Source organism: Urocitellus parryii, chromosome 1, assembly GCF_045843805.1.
Source record: "Urocitellus parryii isolate mUroPar1 chromosome 1, mUroPar1.hap1, whole genome shotgun sequence".
Taxonomy (NCBI): Eukaryota; Metazoa; Chordata; class Mammalia; order Rodentia; family Sciuridae; genus Urocitellus; species Urocitellus parryii.
Window position 1 is genome coordinate 73,477,863 of NC_135531.1, and position 17,325 is coordinate 73,495,187.

Consider the following 17,325-nt stretch of genomic DNA (forward strand, 5'->3'; position numbering starts at 1 on the left):
GCTAGATAGAAAAACAAACAAGAGAGAGAATGTGCAGTTTTAACAAATGGGTCCTTAGAGATGAGTTTTAAAGCATGGGTTTTGTTTCCTGATCCAGCTTTTACCCTATCACTTCACAGCACTTACAGAAATCCTAAAATAAATCAGTAACATTTGCGCAGTTTTTAAGGCTGACAGTTTAAATTTTTTCCTGTTTTGTCTATTGCTGTGGCCAATGCAATTAGGTCATAGCCATGTGAAAAGTTAGTCGTACAAGAAAAAATTTGGATGTGTATGAGTGTTTTCAGGAAGATTTTTCTTCTGCTACTACTCACAACATCATTTGGACATGAAGCAAATTTACTTACCTAACTTAGAATATTGTTTCCAAAAGAACAAACAACCCTAATAAATAAATGGTAAATAAAAATGAAAACAAATGTTTATATGGTTTAGAGAAATGGCTTTCAAAAATATTTTTAGCAGATACACCATTGATTTTAATTTAATAATACCACAACCCAAGAAGGCATCATTTTGATAGAAAGGAGAGAAAGGCTTAAATTATTACAGTATTCCAGAAATGGCAGCAGAGATCAAATGCTAGTATGTGTACCTTTTGTACTGTCCTCTAATTTCATTTTACATAAAAATTATTTGCAATTCTTAAGCCTTGGGTGTTTTCTAATAGACTTTTTACTATTTATACCCATAGATAAAAGTTTCAGGTTCATGTTACTGGGGATGTAACTCAGTGGTAGAACACGTGCTTAGCATATGCAAGTCCCTGGGTTTAGTTCCCAAAACAAGGGTGTTGGGGATTCAGGCTCACAAGTGTATTGTTGCTTCTACACTCTTAGAAATATTAGCAACCATAGGAGAGTACAGATTTCACAAAATGAAGACACTTATTCATGTTTTCCAAAAAATCTTGAGGTTAAGTCTTTGGTCTTTAATCAGCTGCATGTCTTGAGTATATCTTTGTGTATTGATTTAAGAATTCTGCATCCAAAAAGTAAAACACCAGGATGAACAGATACAAAAGGCACGATTTAACACATTTATTGGCTGATTGTAAAGGTCAAAATTACCAAGCTTTATAGAAGCACCATTACAAGTATACAGTGGAACCCTTGTAGAAATCATGAAGGAGAGCCAGTGTGGAATGTCTAGAACACAAATGCAGAATGTGAATTGCTATCTGTGACGTCAGCATAGACATTGTCAAGAGTTTGATCAGATTGCAAAAGAATTTAAAGGGCCGGCAGCTCTCGAAGAATGCATAAGATAGCTTTATTATTCTTACATAACATGTACTGAGAAGCAAGGCATGCTAAATATTAAGCAATCCAATGAATTCCTCGGAGTCCCTACCCAGTGATTGTACTTCCAAATGCGATAAGTAGGTGAGACACACAAAGGAAATTAGGAGGCTCAGTTAATACTGCCCTTCCAGATATTTACAATGTGAGTGGAGCATTTGGTACTCCCACTTCAACCATTTTACTAAGAGAGAGGGTGAGAGAAAGTGAGATAGATGGGAAAAGATGGTCATTTTATAGAAGGCAAAAGATTTGCTTGCTTTTTTTTCCCCTCCCTTATTTAAAACTTTGTTCTTTCATTAGTAACCTTGGAAAGAGAAATATACATTAAGACTCAGAGCAAGACAGAGACTCCAAAATACATGGTTTTCCCCTACCTCCTTTGTAGAGGTTACAGCAGAGTTTAAAACAAGCCAGCCTCACTCCAGCTCTTGCCACAACCTAGTCTTTACATATGGGTTCCAATCACATTGGCTGGAAACTGGCTTCACTTCATCCAAGGGCCTAGTTGGAAGGGTATTCATGGCTTCCCCAAGTTTGAGCATTCCTGGCTTTTGCCACTGGTGCTGCCACTCAGCCAGGGATTGAAGCATCCACTTGATCTGGGGCTCAACAAGTGGGAGCCATAAACCACGACCTTAGGGGATCTGAAGATTCCAGAGCCTTCTGCTAGAGCATGGCCTTCCTCACTTGCTTACTGTAAGGGATTCAAGATCCATGCAGATCGAGCAGGGCTTCCAGCAGTTGCATTTGGACCTGAAACATCACTGGATCTCTCAGGTCTTCCAGAACTTTCACCCACAGTGGAATAGCTTCACATTTTGGAAATGCTCCCATCTTGAGTTCCTGGAAACCAACCACTGTCTTGCGGAGGCGAGTCCTAACCATGCCAAGAGGTTTGTTTTCTAAAGCAAAATGTACACAGCTAATTAGAAATACCTCTACCATTCTATCTACTTTCATGTATTTGTAGGGCTTATATTTTAACCAAGATAGAAAGCTATTTTATCAGTGAAAAGTGAGTTCTCCTAAAGGACATTGATGAACGTTTTGTGACATTTGGATTTACAGTGGCCTCTTGCTATACTGCTAACATGTTCTAGAATTCTTGGCTTTTCATAGAATTTGGAGAACATTTGTAGAAAATCAATTCTGCATGCAAATGTGTTTATTCTCCAGTGTAATGGCAGAACTTCCTTTGACATATTAATGTTTTTTTTTTCTTTTGCAGGGACTTTATGTTTTTGTGGTCTATTTCATTCTACACAACCAAATGTGTTGCCCTATGAAGGCCAGCTATACCGTGGAAATGAATGGCCACCCAGGACCCAGCACAGCCTTCTTCACCCCAGGGAGTGGAATGCCTCCTGCTGGGGGTGAAATCAGCAAGTCCACCCAGAATCTTATCAGTGCTATGGAAGAGGTGTGCTTATCCCCACCCCCCATTGATAGCCTCCTTATGTCAAAAAAATTATAAGATAAATGATGCTTGACAACTTTTATATCCTTTACCTGTTGACATCCTCTGTTTTCTGGTCCTTTCTTTCCTCAGGGTAGTAGTAACATACTTGTTACATAATTCTTCTTCTTCTTCCCTACACTGTGATCTATACTGTCTAGTAATTTGTAATGAGAAGTCAAGGACAGCAAAATTTAACATCTCCTTCTTCAAGATCTTTTTTAATTTGATATGGCAGTGAGTGAGTCCTCCTAAGAAGTAATTTATAAAATAGTATTTCTCCTAAAAATGTTTCCACAGTTTTCCTCCTTCACCCAAACACTCAGTGAAAAGAAAATAAGCTGAAATTTCTTTCACCTTGAAGACTAGAAAATATTTTAGAACGAAGAAGGTTCAGAACCAGTGCTTCTGGGGCACTACTGAAAAGTCCAGCCAGGATTTCATCTATAAAATCTACCTCCTGCAGCTCTCTGCATTCTGTCCACATCAGTTTGATTTCCTGTGTCTGAATCACATTGCCACTAACCTGTCATACAATCCATAGCATGAGGCCACTGCTCAGATTTTAAGGCAAACCTGGATACATCTAGCCAGGAAGGGATGGTAATGCACATCCATGACAATCTCTGTGGGGCCTGAGATGTTCTTGGCTATCATTCCTCATGCAGCACATATTGCCCTCTCTGTATTAAGAAGCCAAGGGAAATGGCATTTGTCTTTGTGTCCTGCAAAATAACAGGAATCCAAAATATGTTTCTCTGAAAGGAAAACAGCTTATTGATCAAGCAATAGGAAAGAGGGAGGGAGGGAGAGAGGGAAATAGATAGGTGATCCACCTGCCCAGAGACATTTTTTTGGTCCTCCATGGCAATTTAGAAAGTAATTTTATTCCTGTCAGGTTAAAATTAAAGTAAATGATCACAAGTCAAATTGTATTTGTATATAAAATGTGTATATATATATATATATATATATATATATATATATTTGAAACAAAGGAAATTTCATGTAAAGAATTATTAACTGATATTAGGAAAACAGTAAAAAAGATGTGTGCCAGGGCTGTGGGTGGGGAAAATAGAGAGATATTTTGATCAAAGGGTACACATTTTAGCTATAAGATGAGTAAGTTCAAATATAATATTTAAAATTTGAGATAAGGTTATAGAACCTCTAAATACTTGGAAATCTAGTACCATTTCTGTATCCCAAAAGTTCTTTAAAAAATAGAATTATTTCATCAAAATTGACACCAAAAAAACAGATATTTTTATAATGAAAAGTTCAGAAATGAATCTTTAATAACTTTTTTTTTTGTTTTTGCAAATGATTAGCTGATCTAACATTTATCTAGATATGAACACTCATAGAAAATAGCCATTATCTGCATGTGGCTATTTAAATTTAAACTAAAATTTTAAAACACTAAAGATTCGATTTATCTTTCACCCTGTCCACATTTTAAGTGCTAACAACCATGTGTCTGGTAGCTTTAGGTATTCGAGAACATAGACATAAATAATTTGTATCATGGCAGAAAGTTCTTTTGGACAGTGCTCATCAAGATGATCAACTTCACATTAAAAATTTTAAGGAATCATCTCCTTTCAGTGTACTTTTTTTTTGGTACTGGGGATTAACTCAGGAGCATTTTACCACTGAGCTGAGCCATATCCCCTTTTTGTTTTGTTTTGTTTTGTTTATTTTGAGGAAGTATCTCACCACATTGCTGAGGGCCTCACTAAGTTGAGGCCTCACTAAATTGCTGAGGCTGGCCTTGAACTTGCAATCCTATCTCAGTCTCCCAAGCTGCTGGGATTGCAGGCATATGCCACCAAGCCAGGCTTCTTTCAGTGTAATTTCTAAAGTCCTCTGGTCATTTTTCTCAGTATAAAGTACCCCTACAGTCTCTCAGAAAACCTTATGCTAAAAGAACTGATTGCATTTCTTCATAGAAGAAGAAATGCAATCAGTTGTCCAATATATGAGAAAATGTTCAATACCTCTAGTAATTAGAGAAATGAAAATTAAAACTACTCTGAGATTTCATCTCATCCCAGTCAGAATGGCAATTATCAAGAATACAAGTAACAATAAATCTTGGCAAGGATGTGGGGGGAAAGGTACACTCATACATTGCTGGTGGGACTGACAATTGCTATAACCACTCTGGAAAACTTGGAATGGAACCACCATTTGACCTAGTTATTCCACTCTTCTGCATATACCCAAAGGGCTTAAAATCAGCATACCATAGTAAGGCAGCCAAATCAATGTTTATAGCAGCTCAACTCACAATAGTAAACTATGGATTCCAACCTAGATGTCCTTCCACAGATATTTGGATAAAGAAAATGTGATTGATATATATATATATATATATATATATATATATATATATATATATCAAATTATCATATATAAATAAGAAAGAATGAAGCATACTCCAACTAAAGTATACACACACACACACACACACACACACACACACACACACTGGAATATTTCTCAGCCATAAAGAAGAAGAAGAAAATTATGGCATTTGCTGGTAAATGGATGGAACTGGAGACTATCATGCTAAATGAAATAAACCAATCCTCAAAAAACCAAAGGCTGAATGTTCTCTCTGATACGCTAACTCACAATAAACAGGGGAGAGGAAGTTCACTGGATTAGACAAAGGGGAATGAAGTTAAGGGATAGGGATTCGAATAGGAAAGACAGTAGAATGAATTAGACATAAATTTTCTATGTTCATATATGAATACACTACCAGTGGAACTCCACATGGTGTACACCCACAAAAATGGGAAGTTATACTCTGTGTATGTATGTCAAAATATATTCTACTTTTATGTATGACTGAAAACAAAAAAAATTTTTTTAAATCTTATCCTAGTAAGCAGCAGCTGTGATGGTCCAATTCCTGGGCTAGAGCCACTGCTAGAGTGTTCATTGGGATGTTGCATAGCCACATAGCTCAATGTGTACTCTGCATTCCTCAGAGACTTGGAACTGGCCTTGATCCAGCTGTCTAGGAGGGACTGTCGGAGGCATTATAAAAAGACTTTCACAGAAGGAAAGCCTTGGAAAGGAAAGGAAGGATTAAGGAATTGTTTACCAGTAACATAGAGGAACATGAGTACATGTAAACATTTAATGATAGAACTTATTTTCTTAATCATTTAAATGAAAACAAGGAGGGGTTTAAAAAACATTTCTTTTTCAATTTAGTGTGTTCTTATAGATAACTACTATATTTAAAATGTATTTTAGATTAAAGATTAGGAGTAGTCTTTAATATGTATATGTACATAACAGAATTTCCTTCTGCACATCTTAAAAAATAATAAAGTATACTTATTAGATTAAAATTAGTGTTATTTCTGTATACATTACAGGACAGAAATCTACATGTAATTCTAATACAGAAATTATTTAAATCACCAGATTAGATTGATACAAGGAAAGACATAATTTCCTAAAGAATTAAGATAAAACTAAAGGTCTTAATTTAAAAATAATTCAGTAGCTATTTCACTAGGTCTTTATAATGAGATGTGGAAATAAATTGTTAATATGCATTTCAAAATGAATGTGAATGCATTCACATTACGGTTTCCTTTTCCCTTCATCCCAATTCAAAAGGTGCCACCTGACTGGGAGAGAGCGTCCTTCCAACAAGCCAGTCAGGCCAGCCCTGATTTGAAGACAAGTCCACAAAATGGAGCTACATTTCCTACTGCAGGATATGGCCAGGGGTCGTTGATAGCGGATGAAGAGTCACAGGAGTTTGATGACTTGATATTTGCATTAAAAACTGGTATGTATGAACCCACAAATTACATTAGAAGTAGGAACTCTTATATGATACTATTTTTATCTTCTCAAGAAGTGGCAACAGTACCATCAGTACCCTTAGCACATCCTGATTCTCGTGACCCTTTCCTAATCCCAGTTAAACTCTAGAATATTTTGTTCTTGGAACCAAATATAGCACAACCTAAAATAATATATAATTTGCTTTTAATAAAGAATGAGGCATACTCCAACTAAATGTAAATTTCTCTGTCCTATAATCTTGCTAAAACACCAAGATACTATTGAGTCAAGTTCTGTGTAAGATAGCTAGTAGAGATTTCACTGAGGGAATTTTGCCTCTGACCTGCCAAAAAGATCTTCTTGTGGAGTATTTTTCAAGCAGAATCTTGCAAAGGCAGCATAATGAGTGTTGTATAGTTCTATAGTTTTCAAAGTGCCATTACATACAGCATTTCATTGACCCTTTATTTCATTGTTCCTTTATATATACATATATATGTATATTATTTCATTGATCCTTTATATACACATGCACACACACACACACACACACACATACATACACACAAACACACACAGAGTTTCATTGCCCCTTATGTTTATATAAAGTGGCAATGAAACGCTGTATAGTCAATCCCACTCAACCTGTGACCCCAACGAGGAACTCTTACAGAGGACAGAAATGCAGTCCTAATCACCACAGTTTAGCAGTGTGTGATGCTAGAAATATGCTAAGTCACATGAAGGACCCTGGAAACATGATTAAAGGTCATGTGCTCTTCAGGAAACTAGTTAATGTGTATTCTTCTAGTGTCTACATGTTTAATTTATAGTATAGATATAGTAGATAATTCATTCATCAAAATTCTATTCTTAAAATATAATTGTGAGATAATTTTAGGTTTTTCAAACCTTATTGGTAACTTTTTTAAAGTTGTTTTTTAAATTTTTTTTAGTTGTTGATGGGCCTTTATTGTTATTCATTTACATGTGATGCTGAAAATTGAACCCAGTGCCTCACACATGATAGGCAAGTTCTGTACCACTGAGCTACAACTCCAGCCCCTAATGGGTAGTTTTAAAACATTCTTTTCCTCAGAAAAAAAATGTTGAACTGTCACTATTATTAAAATATATATGAACTTTTAATTTCTAGATATCCAAATAAGAAAGATATGTCCATGCTTAGGTGAACTTGCCGAAATATTTATTCAAAAGTACATTTGATTATATTACAGTTTGATTGGCTATGAGATATATTGTTTTGATTTTTGAAGAACCTGTACTTTTTAAACACGTATAGAATGGAGGAAGGGCCTTACAAACTGAGGAAATAGAATTAGTCAAAGCCCAAAAGCTTGACACGGTGGGGCCTGTTTGGCAAGAAGCTCTTCACAGTCATTTCTCCATAGGAGGATCCCTTGATCAAGTGTATTTGAGAAATGGCAAAGATTCTTACTACATATTATTGTTTTAGTAGTTCTAAAACTCCTAAAGAAGCCCACTTTATTTAGTTCAACCTGGTATTTTTTTTCAGATACTTGTTGTTTAGTTGTAAAGTGGACACAATATCTTCATTTCATCTTTATGTGGTGCTGAGGTTTAAACCCAGTGCCTCACATGTGCGAGGCGAGCACTCTGACACTGAACCACAACCTTAGCCCCTCAACCTGGTATTTCTGAAGCACATTTATTGGTATAGATTCATTTGGGGAAGCAGAACTCTTGTTGATATTTTGCATGATATTAAATTACTGTTCAGTCATCACGGTAAGGAGTGAGATTTTTGTAGAACATAGCCATGAAGGTTTTTGAGGAGAGGCCTAACATGTTCCCATCGGTTTTTGAGGCAGAATAACTTTTATGAAAGTATGAAGAGTAAATTTAGAAGCAATATCAGAAAGACTGGGAGTTTATTACTGTAGTCCAAGGAAATGAGGTCAAAGCCTCAAATGTTAGGAGTGAAAACAAAATAAGAACAACACAGGAAGACCGCTGAGGAGGAACCCAGGGGACAGTTGCAAAGCTCCTGCTGCTGCCCTGGGCGACTAAGGAACAGTAATCAGACATTTGTTTATTTGTATTTATGTTTTGTCAGCAGGGGGAAGCTGAGGAGTTAAGACTTAGATTTTAGGCCTAGTAGTTCCTGAGTATTCAGGTTGGGATCTTAGGTGAGTGTCCAGAATGGAAGTTAATACTTGAAAGTGATCTGCACAGAGATTGTATATAGCTTATACCTATAGCTATGGAAAAATAAGGTGAGATCTGGGAGAGTAGAAGGAGAAGGGGAAAGAGATGAGGAACGGAGGGGAGAGAAGGAAAGGGAAGGAAAACAGGAACAAAGTCCTATATAATAACTACACTGAAGAGTAAATAGACAAGGGTCCCACAGAGAAACTCTGGCATAGTCAGAACAAAAACAAAAGAGGGAAGAGAGTTTTAGGAAAGAGAGAATATGATCAGCTACATAAAACAACCATTGGAGTTAGAACTGAAAAGGAGCTTTCAGATTAAAAATCATGCTCAGGGCAAATTATGTCCCCAGTTCTACATACAGTGTTGTCAGTTGTTGATGATCTGATGCTGGAAACATGAAACAAATTCCTGGAGCATAATTCAATTAGATCTGCATGTTTTATATATATATACATATAACAAGTACTAAATGCATTTGATTCAGGAATGTATGGAATGACTTGCTTACTTATAGATTTAGTTTAGCATTCCTCAGAGTTCCCTAGGCTCATTAGGAAATAAATACTTTAAAAGATAAAAATAACAATCTCTAACATTGGTTCCTTATATTTTTAGAAAAGGTACTATAATAATCAAGCACTCCGCCCAGACATTCTCCATCACAGAATAAGGTCAAATAAAGGAGCAATTCACATGCCATTCCATCTACAGCTGAATTTACAATTGACCTATAGGCCAGATTCAGCCAAACATGGTGTTTTGTTTGATCCATGTCATTCTAATATTTTTGACCCAATATAAAAGTTTAGAGACAGCCCATAAAAACCCAGAATTTCTAGAAAAATTTAGCAACAGAATACCTGAAATCTAGATTGCACTGCTCCATTGGAGCTGAGCAATGACTGCCCTTTTGAACATAAGTGCAGATTGTCTAGCGTTCACAGTTTCCGCTTGATCTTGTCTCTCATATGTATTTGAGTATCAAAACTATAAAATTTACTGATTGTAAATTATGGTGTTTAAAAATAAAAATTTACATTATTCTTTTAAACTGATATAAAGGCATCTTAGTATCTTAGCAATTTGATACCTAATGTTTTTTTTTTATTTCTTGAATGTATGAACAGGCTTTTCTTTTACATTTGGATGGATGGATGACTTCCTAGAAAGAGGACCAAATAGGTCTTTCAGTCGTCAAGTTTTGATAACATTTCCTGTGCCCTTTCAATTACTCTATTTTTTATTTTTTCAATAAATAATGTTTAGATATTTGAGCACATATTAAAAGACTTATATGAGCCAAATGTAGTGGCACACACCTGTAATTCCAGCAACTCAGGTAGCTGAGGCAGGAGGATCAAGAGTTCAAAGCCAGCCTCAGCAACTTAGTGATGCCCTAAGTAATTAACCAAGACCCTGTCTCAAATTAAAAAATAAAAAGGACTGGGGTGTGGCTCAGTGGTTAAGCACCCTGGATTTAATCTCCTGTATAAATAAATAAATAAATAAATAAATAAATAAATAAATAAATAAATTCAGTGATTAGAATACCTTTACTGGGTATACTAGAGAGAATTTAATGTCATTTTAGCTAAGACAATCTCTTTCTAATTACATTAAACTGAGAAAGATTAGACCTCTAAGAGGGAAAGAAAGCTCAGATAATCCGTTTCCAAACAGGAAAACACTATCACTTCTTTTTAAGCACTTAGAAATGTGCCTTTATCTTCACCTCTAACAACCAAATTCAAAAATGAGAAAGACAATATTTTTGAGACCACAATGTTGGTGTACAGTTTTTGTTGCAAATTTCAAAGTAACAGTAAAACAAGTATATTAGTTTAAAATAGGAAGTCCTGACTCCAAAGCCAATCTGTTTTCCATCTGAATTTTTAATACTTATTTTTTAGTAGTCATTGGACACAATACCTTTATTTCACTTATTTATTTTTATGTGGTGCTGAGGATTGAACCCGAGGTGATGCACATGTGAGGCGAGCGCTCTACTGCTGAGCTACAACCCCAGCCTCCCCATCTGAATTTTAACCATACTGAATTTTGCTTAAAACCAGAAAACCACTATTGTCATTTTCTAGTTCATAAAGTGTTTTTCTATGAGAAATCCACATTTTACTCTAAAAAGAATACGTACCTCCATTAGTTGGTCTTGAAGGGCACCAGCCTTTCTATAGGCAAGTGAGACTATCAGTTCTAAAATAGTGGTGTCTTGGATATTATTGTTTGTTTGTTTTTAAATAGAACTATCTGATGTATCATCAGTGCCCCCAACCAAGCCTTTAGGAGAATGGGAACAGTTACCCTTGGACAGCCTTCATTTTAGGGAAGAAAAAGCATCAGGCTAAATAGAAGAGAGACTCAGTCTACACTGAGGGTGAGGGTAGAGGGGAAGGGAATGTACTATATTTACATTCCTAACAAGAATTGTCTTGAGTACTGACACTTTCATGTAGATCCAAAAGCTGACAAGATCCTAGAAAATATCAAGTTTGGAGCATATTTGGCATAGAAACGCCTCTCTTCACAGACAGCTTCCCCCAGAGCTACTAGCCTGATTCCCCATCATCCCCAATGCCTTAGCTTCCAGTTTTACCTCAGGCCAAGGACTCAAATGTCTTAGTAAACATTTCCCTCCTGGAAACCCAGATACGACTTCTTCTTCAGTTAGAAGGAAATGAATGGCAAGTCTCTGAACACAAGTGAAAACATTCAGAATTAAGACCCAAAACAAACTCCTCAAGGTTCTCTGTGAGAGATCACACATCAAACCACTGTTGCTTGTTAAAACTCCAAGACCTTCTGCAGTGTCGTGTATCAGAGTTAGTTGGAAATGAAAGGGAAAAATTCAAGATTGGAAAGATTTTGAAATTTTTTCCTCAGAAAAAAGAATGAAGGAATGAATATGACCTTCTTGTCCCTTTCACACTGGGAAACTGCTAAAAATTAAGAATGGGCCACAAAGTCAGAGAACCCTGTGTTGAAATCCCAGTTCTGCAGTCTATTAACTGTGTGACTTCAGCAAGGGACTCAGCCTTTCAGTTTCCTCATTTATCAAATGAGGATTATTATAATTAGTTTGTAGGTTTTTATGGGGCTTGGAAATCATCTATGCAAAACACCTAGGACAGTGTCTGGCAGAGTTAAGATTCAGTATATGTTATAAATTATTTCTTGGGTTCAATTTGTTGTTATATATAATAATAATTTTAAAAGTTCACAATGTATTCCACAACACCTGCTTGTTCCTGTGCCATGACATTCGGTGGCACGGGATTAGAAAGAATTTAAATATGTGCCAAGCAATTTGAAATTTATTCTGTAGACAAAGACGAACACTTTAAACTTCATGATGAAGGAATTGACAGATCAGAGCTGTCCTCAGAAGAGGCAATATGGTGTAGAAGAAAACACCTTCCATTTAGGATCACAAGGCTGGTAGATACCTCCCTTCTGTGACTTCCCTGTGGTCTGATGTGGGCACTTCAGTGGACATCTCTGATTTTCACTCAGTTTCTGCATCTGTAAAATAGGACTAATAATCACCCCCTTTTGTTGTTGTTGTTGTTGTTTTGTGGTACTGGGGATTGAACCCAGGGCCTTGTGCATGTGAGGCAAGCACTCTACCAATCAAGCTATATCCCCAGTCCAATAATCACCCTTTTCCTAACTGAATCGTGTTTCAACATTAAGAAAAGGAGAAGTTCAAGATTAATGTAAATTATTGCATGAATTCCTTCAAAGTTGCCTCCTCTGTCCACCAAAGGGAAGAGTTGCTGTTATCACAATAGCTGGGTTTTTCTCAAAATTTTGGTTTAAAAGATAAATACCAAAGTACCTTTAGAGAAAATCATAATACTTACTGCCAAGTATCATTTGAGACCACTCAGTGAATGACAAAGATATGAGAGACCTAGTTTGTGTTCCCAGTTCCGCTTAGTCATTCTTATGTGTAATATGTGCCCTTTCTGAGTCTCCGTGATGGATTAATATTTGGATATTGTGTGTTTATTTTAACTAGGAAGACATTAGGAAGGAGGACAAGGTAGGTCATTTAGATGTAATAACTCAAGGGGAGGCTAGAATGTTCTTCCATCTCTCAGGGCCCTTGGCTACTCAACAAGTTCAGTGCACTCAGTACTCTGAACTTTTCTTTCTAGGGCGCTTTGTCCCTTGGTCACCAAAGGCTTTATTACAGCATTCCTTATGGGATTTAAAGTAGGCAGACTCTGAGATCACTGTGGATTGGTACCTGTTAAATCATTAAGACTGCTCTTCTTTGGTGCTGAGTGTGGGCTCCTCCCTGGATCTTTCTAGCTGGTCCCATGTTGGGCAGTTCTGTTTCTAAGCCCTTGAGCTCGTTCTTGCCCAGTTAAAGATGCTATGGATCTCACGGTCTCGGTCACCTCCTCCTTGTAGGATGGCCACTATCTTACCAATTCCCTGAAGTTCTTTCAAGTTGAACAGTCCTCCTATATCGCTGGCAGAGAAGCATGGCCATTTATCTTTTGAGAACAGGCTTTCCTTCAGAAGCCAGGCAAATGCCATGCATGATTCAGGAAAGCTGGGAGAGCACCAAGGGTCAGAAAGGTCCTGTTGGCTCTGAAGCCGGGCTTAAGACAGGCGCTGCCGTGCTGAGACAGCAGGAGGAGATGCAAGAGAAAGCAGAAGAGCTCTGGAAAGAGTCAGCAGATCAGGGGATGAGATGGGCAAGTTATGTGACATTGAAGCAAAGGAAGGAAGTGAAATTTCAACAGCAGCCTTTAACAGAGAGGGTGTGAAGGACAGAGGCCCAGGAGAGGGAGGGCTTGGCCAGAAGGAGCACCAGTGTGTTTGCACTTCCTTCTCCACATAGGTTACGCTGAGGCAAATTCACCATCTTTTCATTGCTGCCAACTCTGTAGAATTGTCCCTCCTCTGTCTCAGACTATCATAGGCTGAGAAAGATGTCTCAGCTACCCAGGAAACTGGGGTTTCATTTTCTCCTTTTTTGCGGAGTCTAGTGCCAAGCAGAGGGGGAGGAGCTGTGAGCTCTGGTGATTCACACAAGCATACCCCGTGACCACATCCCCACTGTGTGTGTGTGTGTGTGTGTGTGTGTGTGTGTGTGTGGTGTGTGTATGAGAGAAAGAGAGAGAGAGAGAGAGAGAGAGAGAGAGAGAGAGAGAGAGAGAACAAGTATATGAGCATTCATATTGTTCTAGGTATTACAGAAAAAAAAAGAACAGGTGTTAGTCTGGCATAGTTTTAGAATTTATTATTCTGAATTGTGAAAAAAAAAAAAAAGTAGTATTGGAGTGTCCTGAAAACAGATATCAGGTACTGTCTGTAGTTAACAGAAGCTGGCTTCATAGAATCCCTGTGTGGATCTGTTTCAGCACAGCTAAACAATTACCTATATCTTGGAATCAGCTCTGATCATTCAGAGCCAGTGTCTTTGGTGCCTATTTTTCTTTGCAGATCACTGACCAACACTGAGTATCAACTTATGGAGCTGCTGGGCTCAGTGGGAGTTGTGAGGTTGGAGGGTTTATGTTTTCTAACAACAAACCCTGCTCACCTGCTGAAAAAAAAAATCTCATAAACCTCCAGATTTTTTATTTTGATACGACCTTAATTGAGAAACACTGTTCTTGGTAGTAAGTTCCACCTGTCTACCATGCAGAAACAAACAAAAATAAACAGACAACAATGAAGACCACAAATTTGTGTCTTTAGAGATTAATTCTGGTTTGAAAGTTACCAAAGTCAATGTCGATATACTTCCATAACTGATAGGGATTAATATCTATTTTAAATGTATAGTTCTTTTTAAAAAAATTAATATAGAAATAAACATGTTTTGGCTTAATATAACTCAAGAACTCACTGCACTGTTTTCATGTTTATTCTTTTGTCATTGCAGGTGCTGGTCTCAGTATCAGTGATAATGAATCTGGTCAAGGCAGCCAGGAGGGAGGCACCTTGACTGACTCCCAGATTGTAGAACTCAGGAGGATACCCATCGCCGACACCCACCTCTAAGGCCTCACTAACTGTTCAAATGAGGATACTTTCACATTTGTCTTGGTTTTGTACTAAGCCTCTAAGTACATGCAGCTGTGAAATAGGAATCCATGAGTTGTACTGATTAACACAGAAGTGATTGTTATATTTGGAATATAAATGACTTATATGTCTGCAACCTGAAAATACACTGCTATATAAATACCCATTTAAATAGGTTAATAGGATATACATATTACAAGAATATTAGTTGACTTTTAATCATTTTACTTGGCTAACATTGTTTAATGGAAGTAATAACCAATAAAAACACTGCAGGATTCATTTGGCATCATGCAGGCTCATTATTTGAGGAAATGTGTGTGAGCAAAAAAGCAAAGTGTATCTAGATGGCGTCAAATATCTGTGTTCTTCTAGCACTGATTCAATGACCTGGATCAAAGCTTCACTGCATCTAGGAGACTTAATTCCTGAGATCCATTAAATTATGTTGTGCTGAGGGTTCTGCACCTAAGTGCTGACAGGGATACTGCAGTTAACATAGTCTTTCACCAACAGTATATATTTCTGCTCATCATAAAATTAGGGATCTGAACTCTTTCCAGAATGAATGTCTTGTCCCCAGATAAAAATAACTCCACCAAGCCTTTCACACAGCTGAGAAGTAGATCATTCAAACAATACAGAGTTTGTTTTGGAAAAAAATAAATTCTTGTTTTGGATTTTTAGTCTTTCTTTGTCTTGGAATGAGAAATCAGAAAGTACAGCCCAGAACAAACCCTGATGTGTTAGAGGTGATTTCATTGACTGTTGTTCCAGGAGAATCATTAGGAACAGAAAAAGATTGTGCTGAAGAAGGCTTTGACCTTTTATTTTTTAATTCCTAAGTCTTTTTGAGAAAACCAGTGGCATCTCAGGAAATTTTTTTTTTTAATCTGGGAGAATATTTTATTCTGTTAATAACTTCCCTTAAAGTCACAATTAAAAATATCCAAGTGCCCTATCCTTGTGTGGCTTGCTCCCTCCTCCTCCTCCTCCTCCTCCTCCTCCTCCTCCTCCTCCTCCTCCTCCTCCTCCTCCTCCTCCTCCTCCTTCTTCTTCTTCTTCTTCTTTCTCTCTCTCTCTCTCTCTCTCTCTCTCTCTCTCTCTCTCTCTCTCTCTCTCTCTCTCTCTCTCTCTCCCCTGAAGTGGCTTCATTTATCTTGATGAGATGTCAAATAAATCTCTCCTCTTCCTGTGAGGACTCGCCCTAATCTGTCTCCTCTCTGCTATATTGAGTTTTGGTTACTAAATGGTCCTCATAAATAGCAAGCAAAGGCTGCCCAACAATGTCAACAGCATAAAAACCAAGACTGTATCTTTGGAGCACTCAATTTTTTAGGAGCTTTTGGAATTATGGTAATAAGATTGAATTCACCTTAAGGGAATTAACCTACAATGTTGCACTGTAGTCCATTTAAGTTAGAACTGATTCTCCTCCTTGTACCCACCCTAACTTAAAATGTCACTTTCCATTTAGTGTGTTTTTGAAATCTTTGAAATCAGTAAGCATTTGAAAATTGTTAGTGGATTTTTATTGCATGATGATGATTACAGAAATACGAATGTTCACTGTGTGGAATACTCTAGTCATATTCACTAGTAACATACTTAGCAGATATCTAGCCACTCAACTGTCTGACAAAGGTAATTGTTGACAAATGGTGCTTGTTTCTACATGGTTTCAGAATCTGGGAAACCCTAGCCAAAAAAAAAAAACATGACAAACAGGGATACTTTTCTTTCTTTAGTTTACTGGATTTCTATTGCTGTCTGTATTGCCATCTTGATAAGGAATCACAAGGACTACCTGCCACTGTTCTTTTAAATATTGGAAGGAAAACCTTAGTACTGTGGCTTCTAGGGCTGGTGATGTGACTCAGTGGTACAGTGCTTGCCTAGTATGTACAAATCCCTGGGTTCAATCCTTGGTCCGCAAAAACAAAGTTCATAAGCCAACAGCAGCAGTATTTCCCTTCCTGTTTCCTCCCAGTGTAGACTAAAATGAGACACTTGCTTTTTCAGGAGGAAGAAGCAAATCAAATCAAATTCTCAAGAATGAGATTGGAACACTCAGATATCACCTGTGACCTTTCTCATTCAGTTAGGCTGCAATCTCTTTTTATCCAAAACATTTCTTTAATAGCTTTATTAAGATATAATTCTTATTTTACAAAACTTACTCACTTAAAGTGTACAATTCAAGGTTATTTAGGATATTACATAATTAGGGTTCTTTAAATTTTATGCTAAATCATCTTTATTCTAGTAGCTAAATTAGAGAGTATTGTTTTTTTCTTGATCTTTTAGAGATTGCTACAGATATTTTTCTTAGGAAAAAAATTCAAATAGATAGTGATTATTGAATCAATCAGATATTATACCATCTTCATGTTACCAAACAGCTTTCATTTTCAAGCTATAATTCATTGAGTTTTTTTCTGTAATTCATTCTGCTCAAGACCTATAACCAACATTATTGCATTT

General features: G+C 37.0%; 1 protein-coding gene and 1 pseudogene across 1 annotated transcript in view; one reads left to right on the forward strand and one right to left on the reverse strand.

The window, feature by feature from the left end:
* The window catches only part of Adgrv1 (adhesion G protein-coupled receptor V1), a 509,007-nt gene extending 494,190 nt beyond the window's left edge, over positions 1 to 14,817 (forward strand). The window contains exons 88-90 of the mRNA XM_077795043.1: positions 2,533 to 2,724; positions 6,409 to 6,583; positions 14,699 to 14,817. Coding sequence (XP_077651169.1) covers positions 2,533 to 2,724; positions 6,409 to 6,583; positions 14,699 to 14,817 — 486 coding nt within the window. The remainder of the gene's footprint in view (positions 1 to 2,532; positions 2,725 to 6,408; positions 6,584 to 14,698) is intronic.
* Positions 1,789 to 2,189, reverse strand: LOC113180727 (developmental pluripotency-associated 5 protein pseudogene; annotated as a pseudogene).
* Positions 14,818 to 17,325: the final 2,508 nt, after the last annotated feature.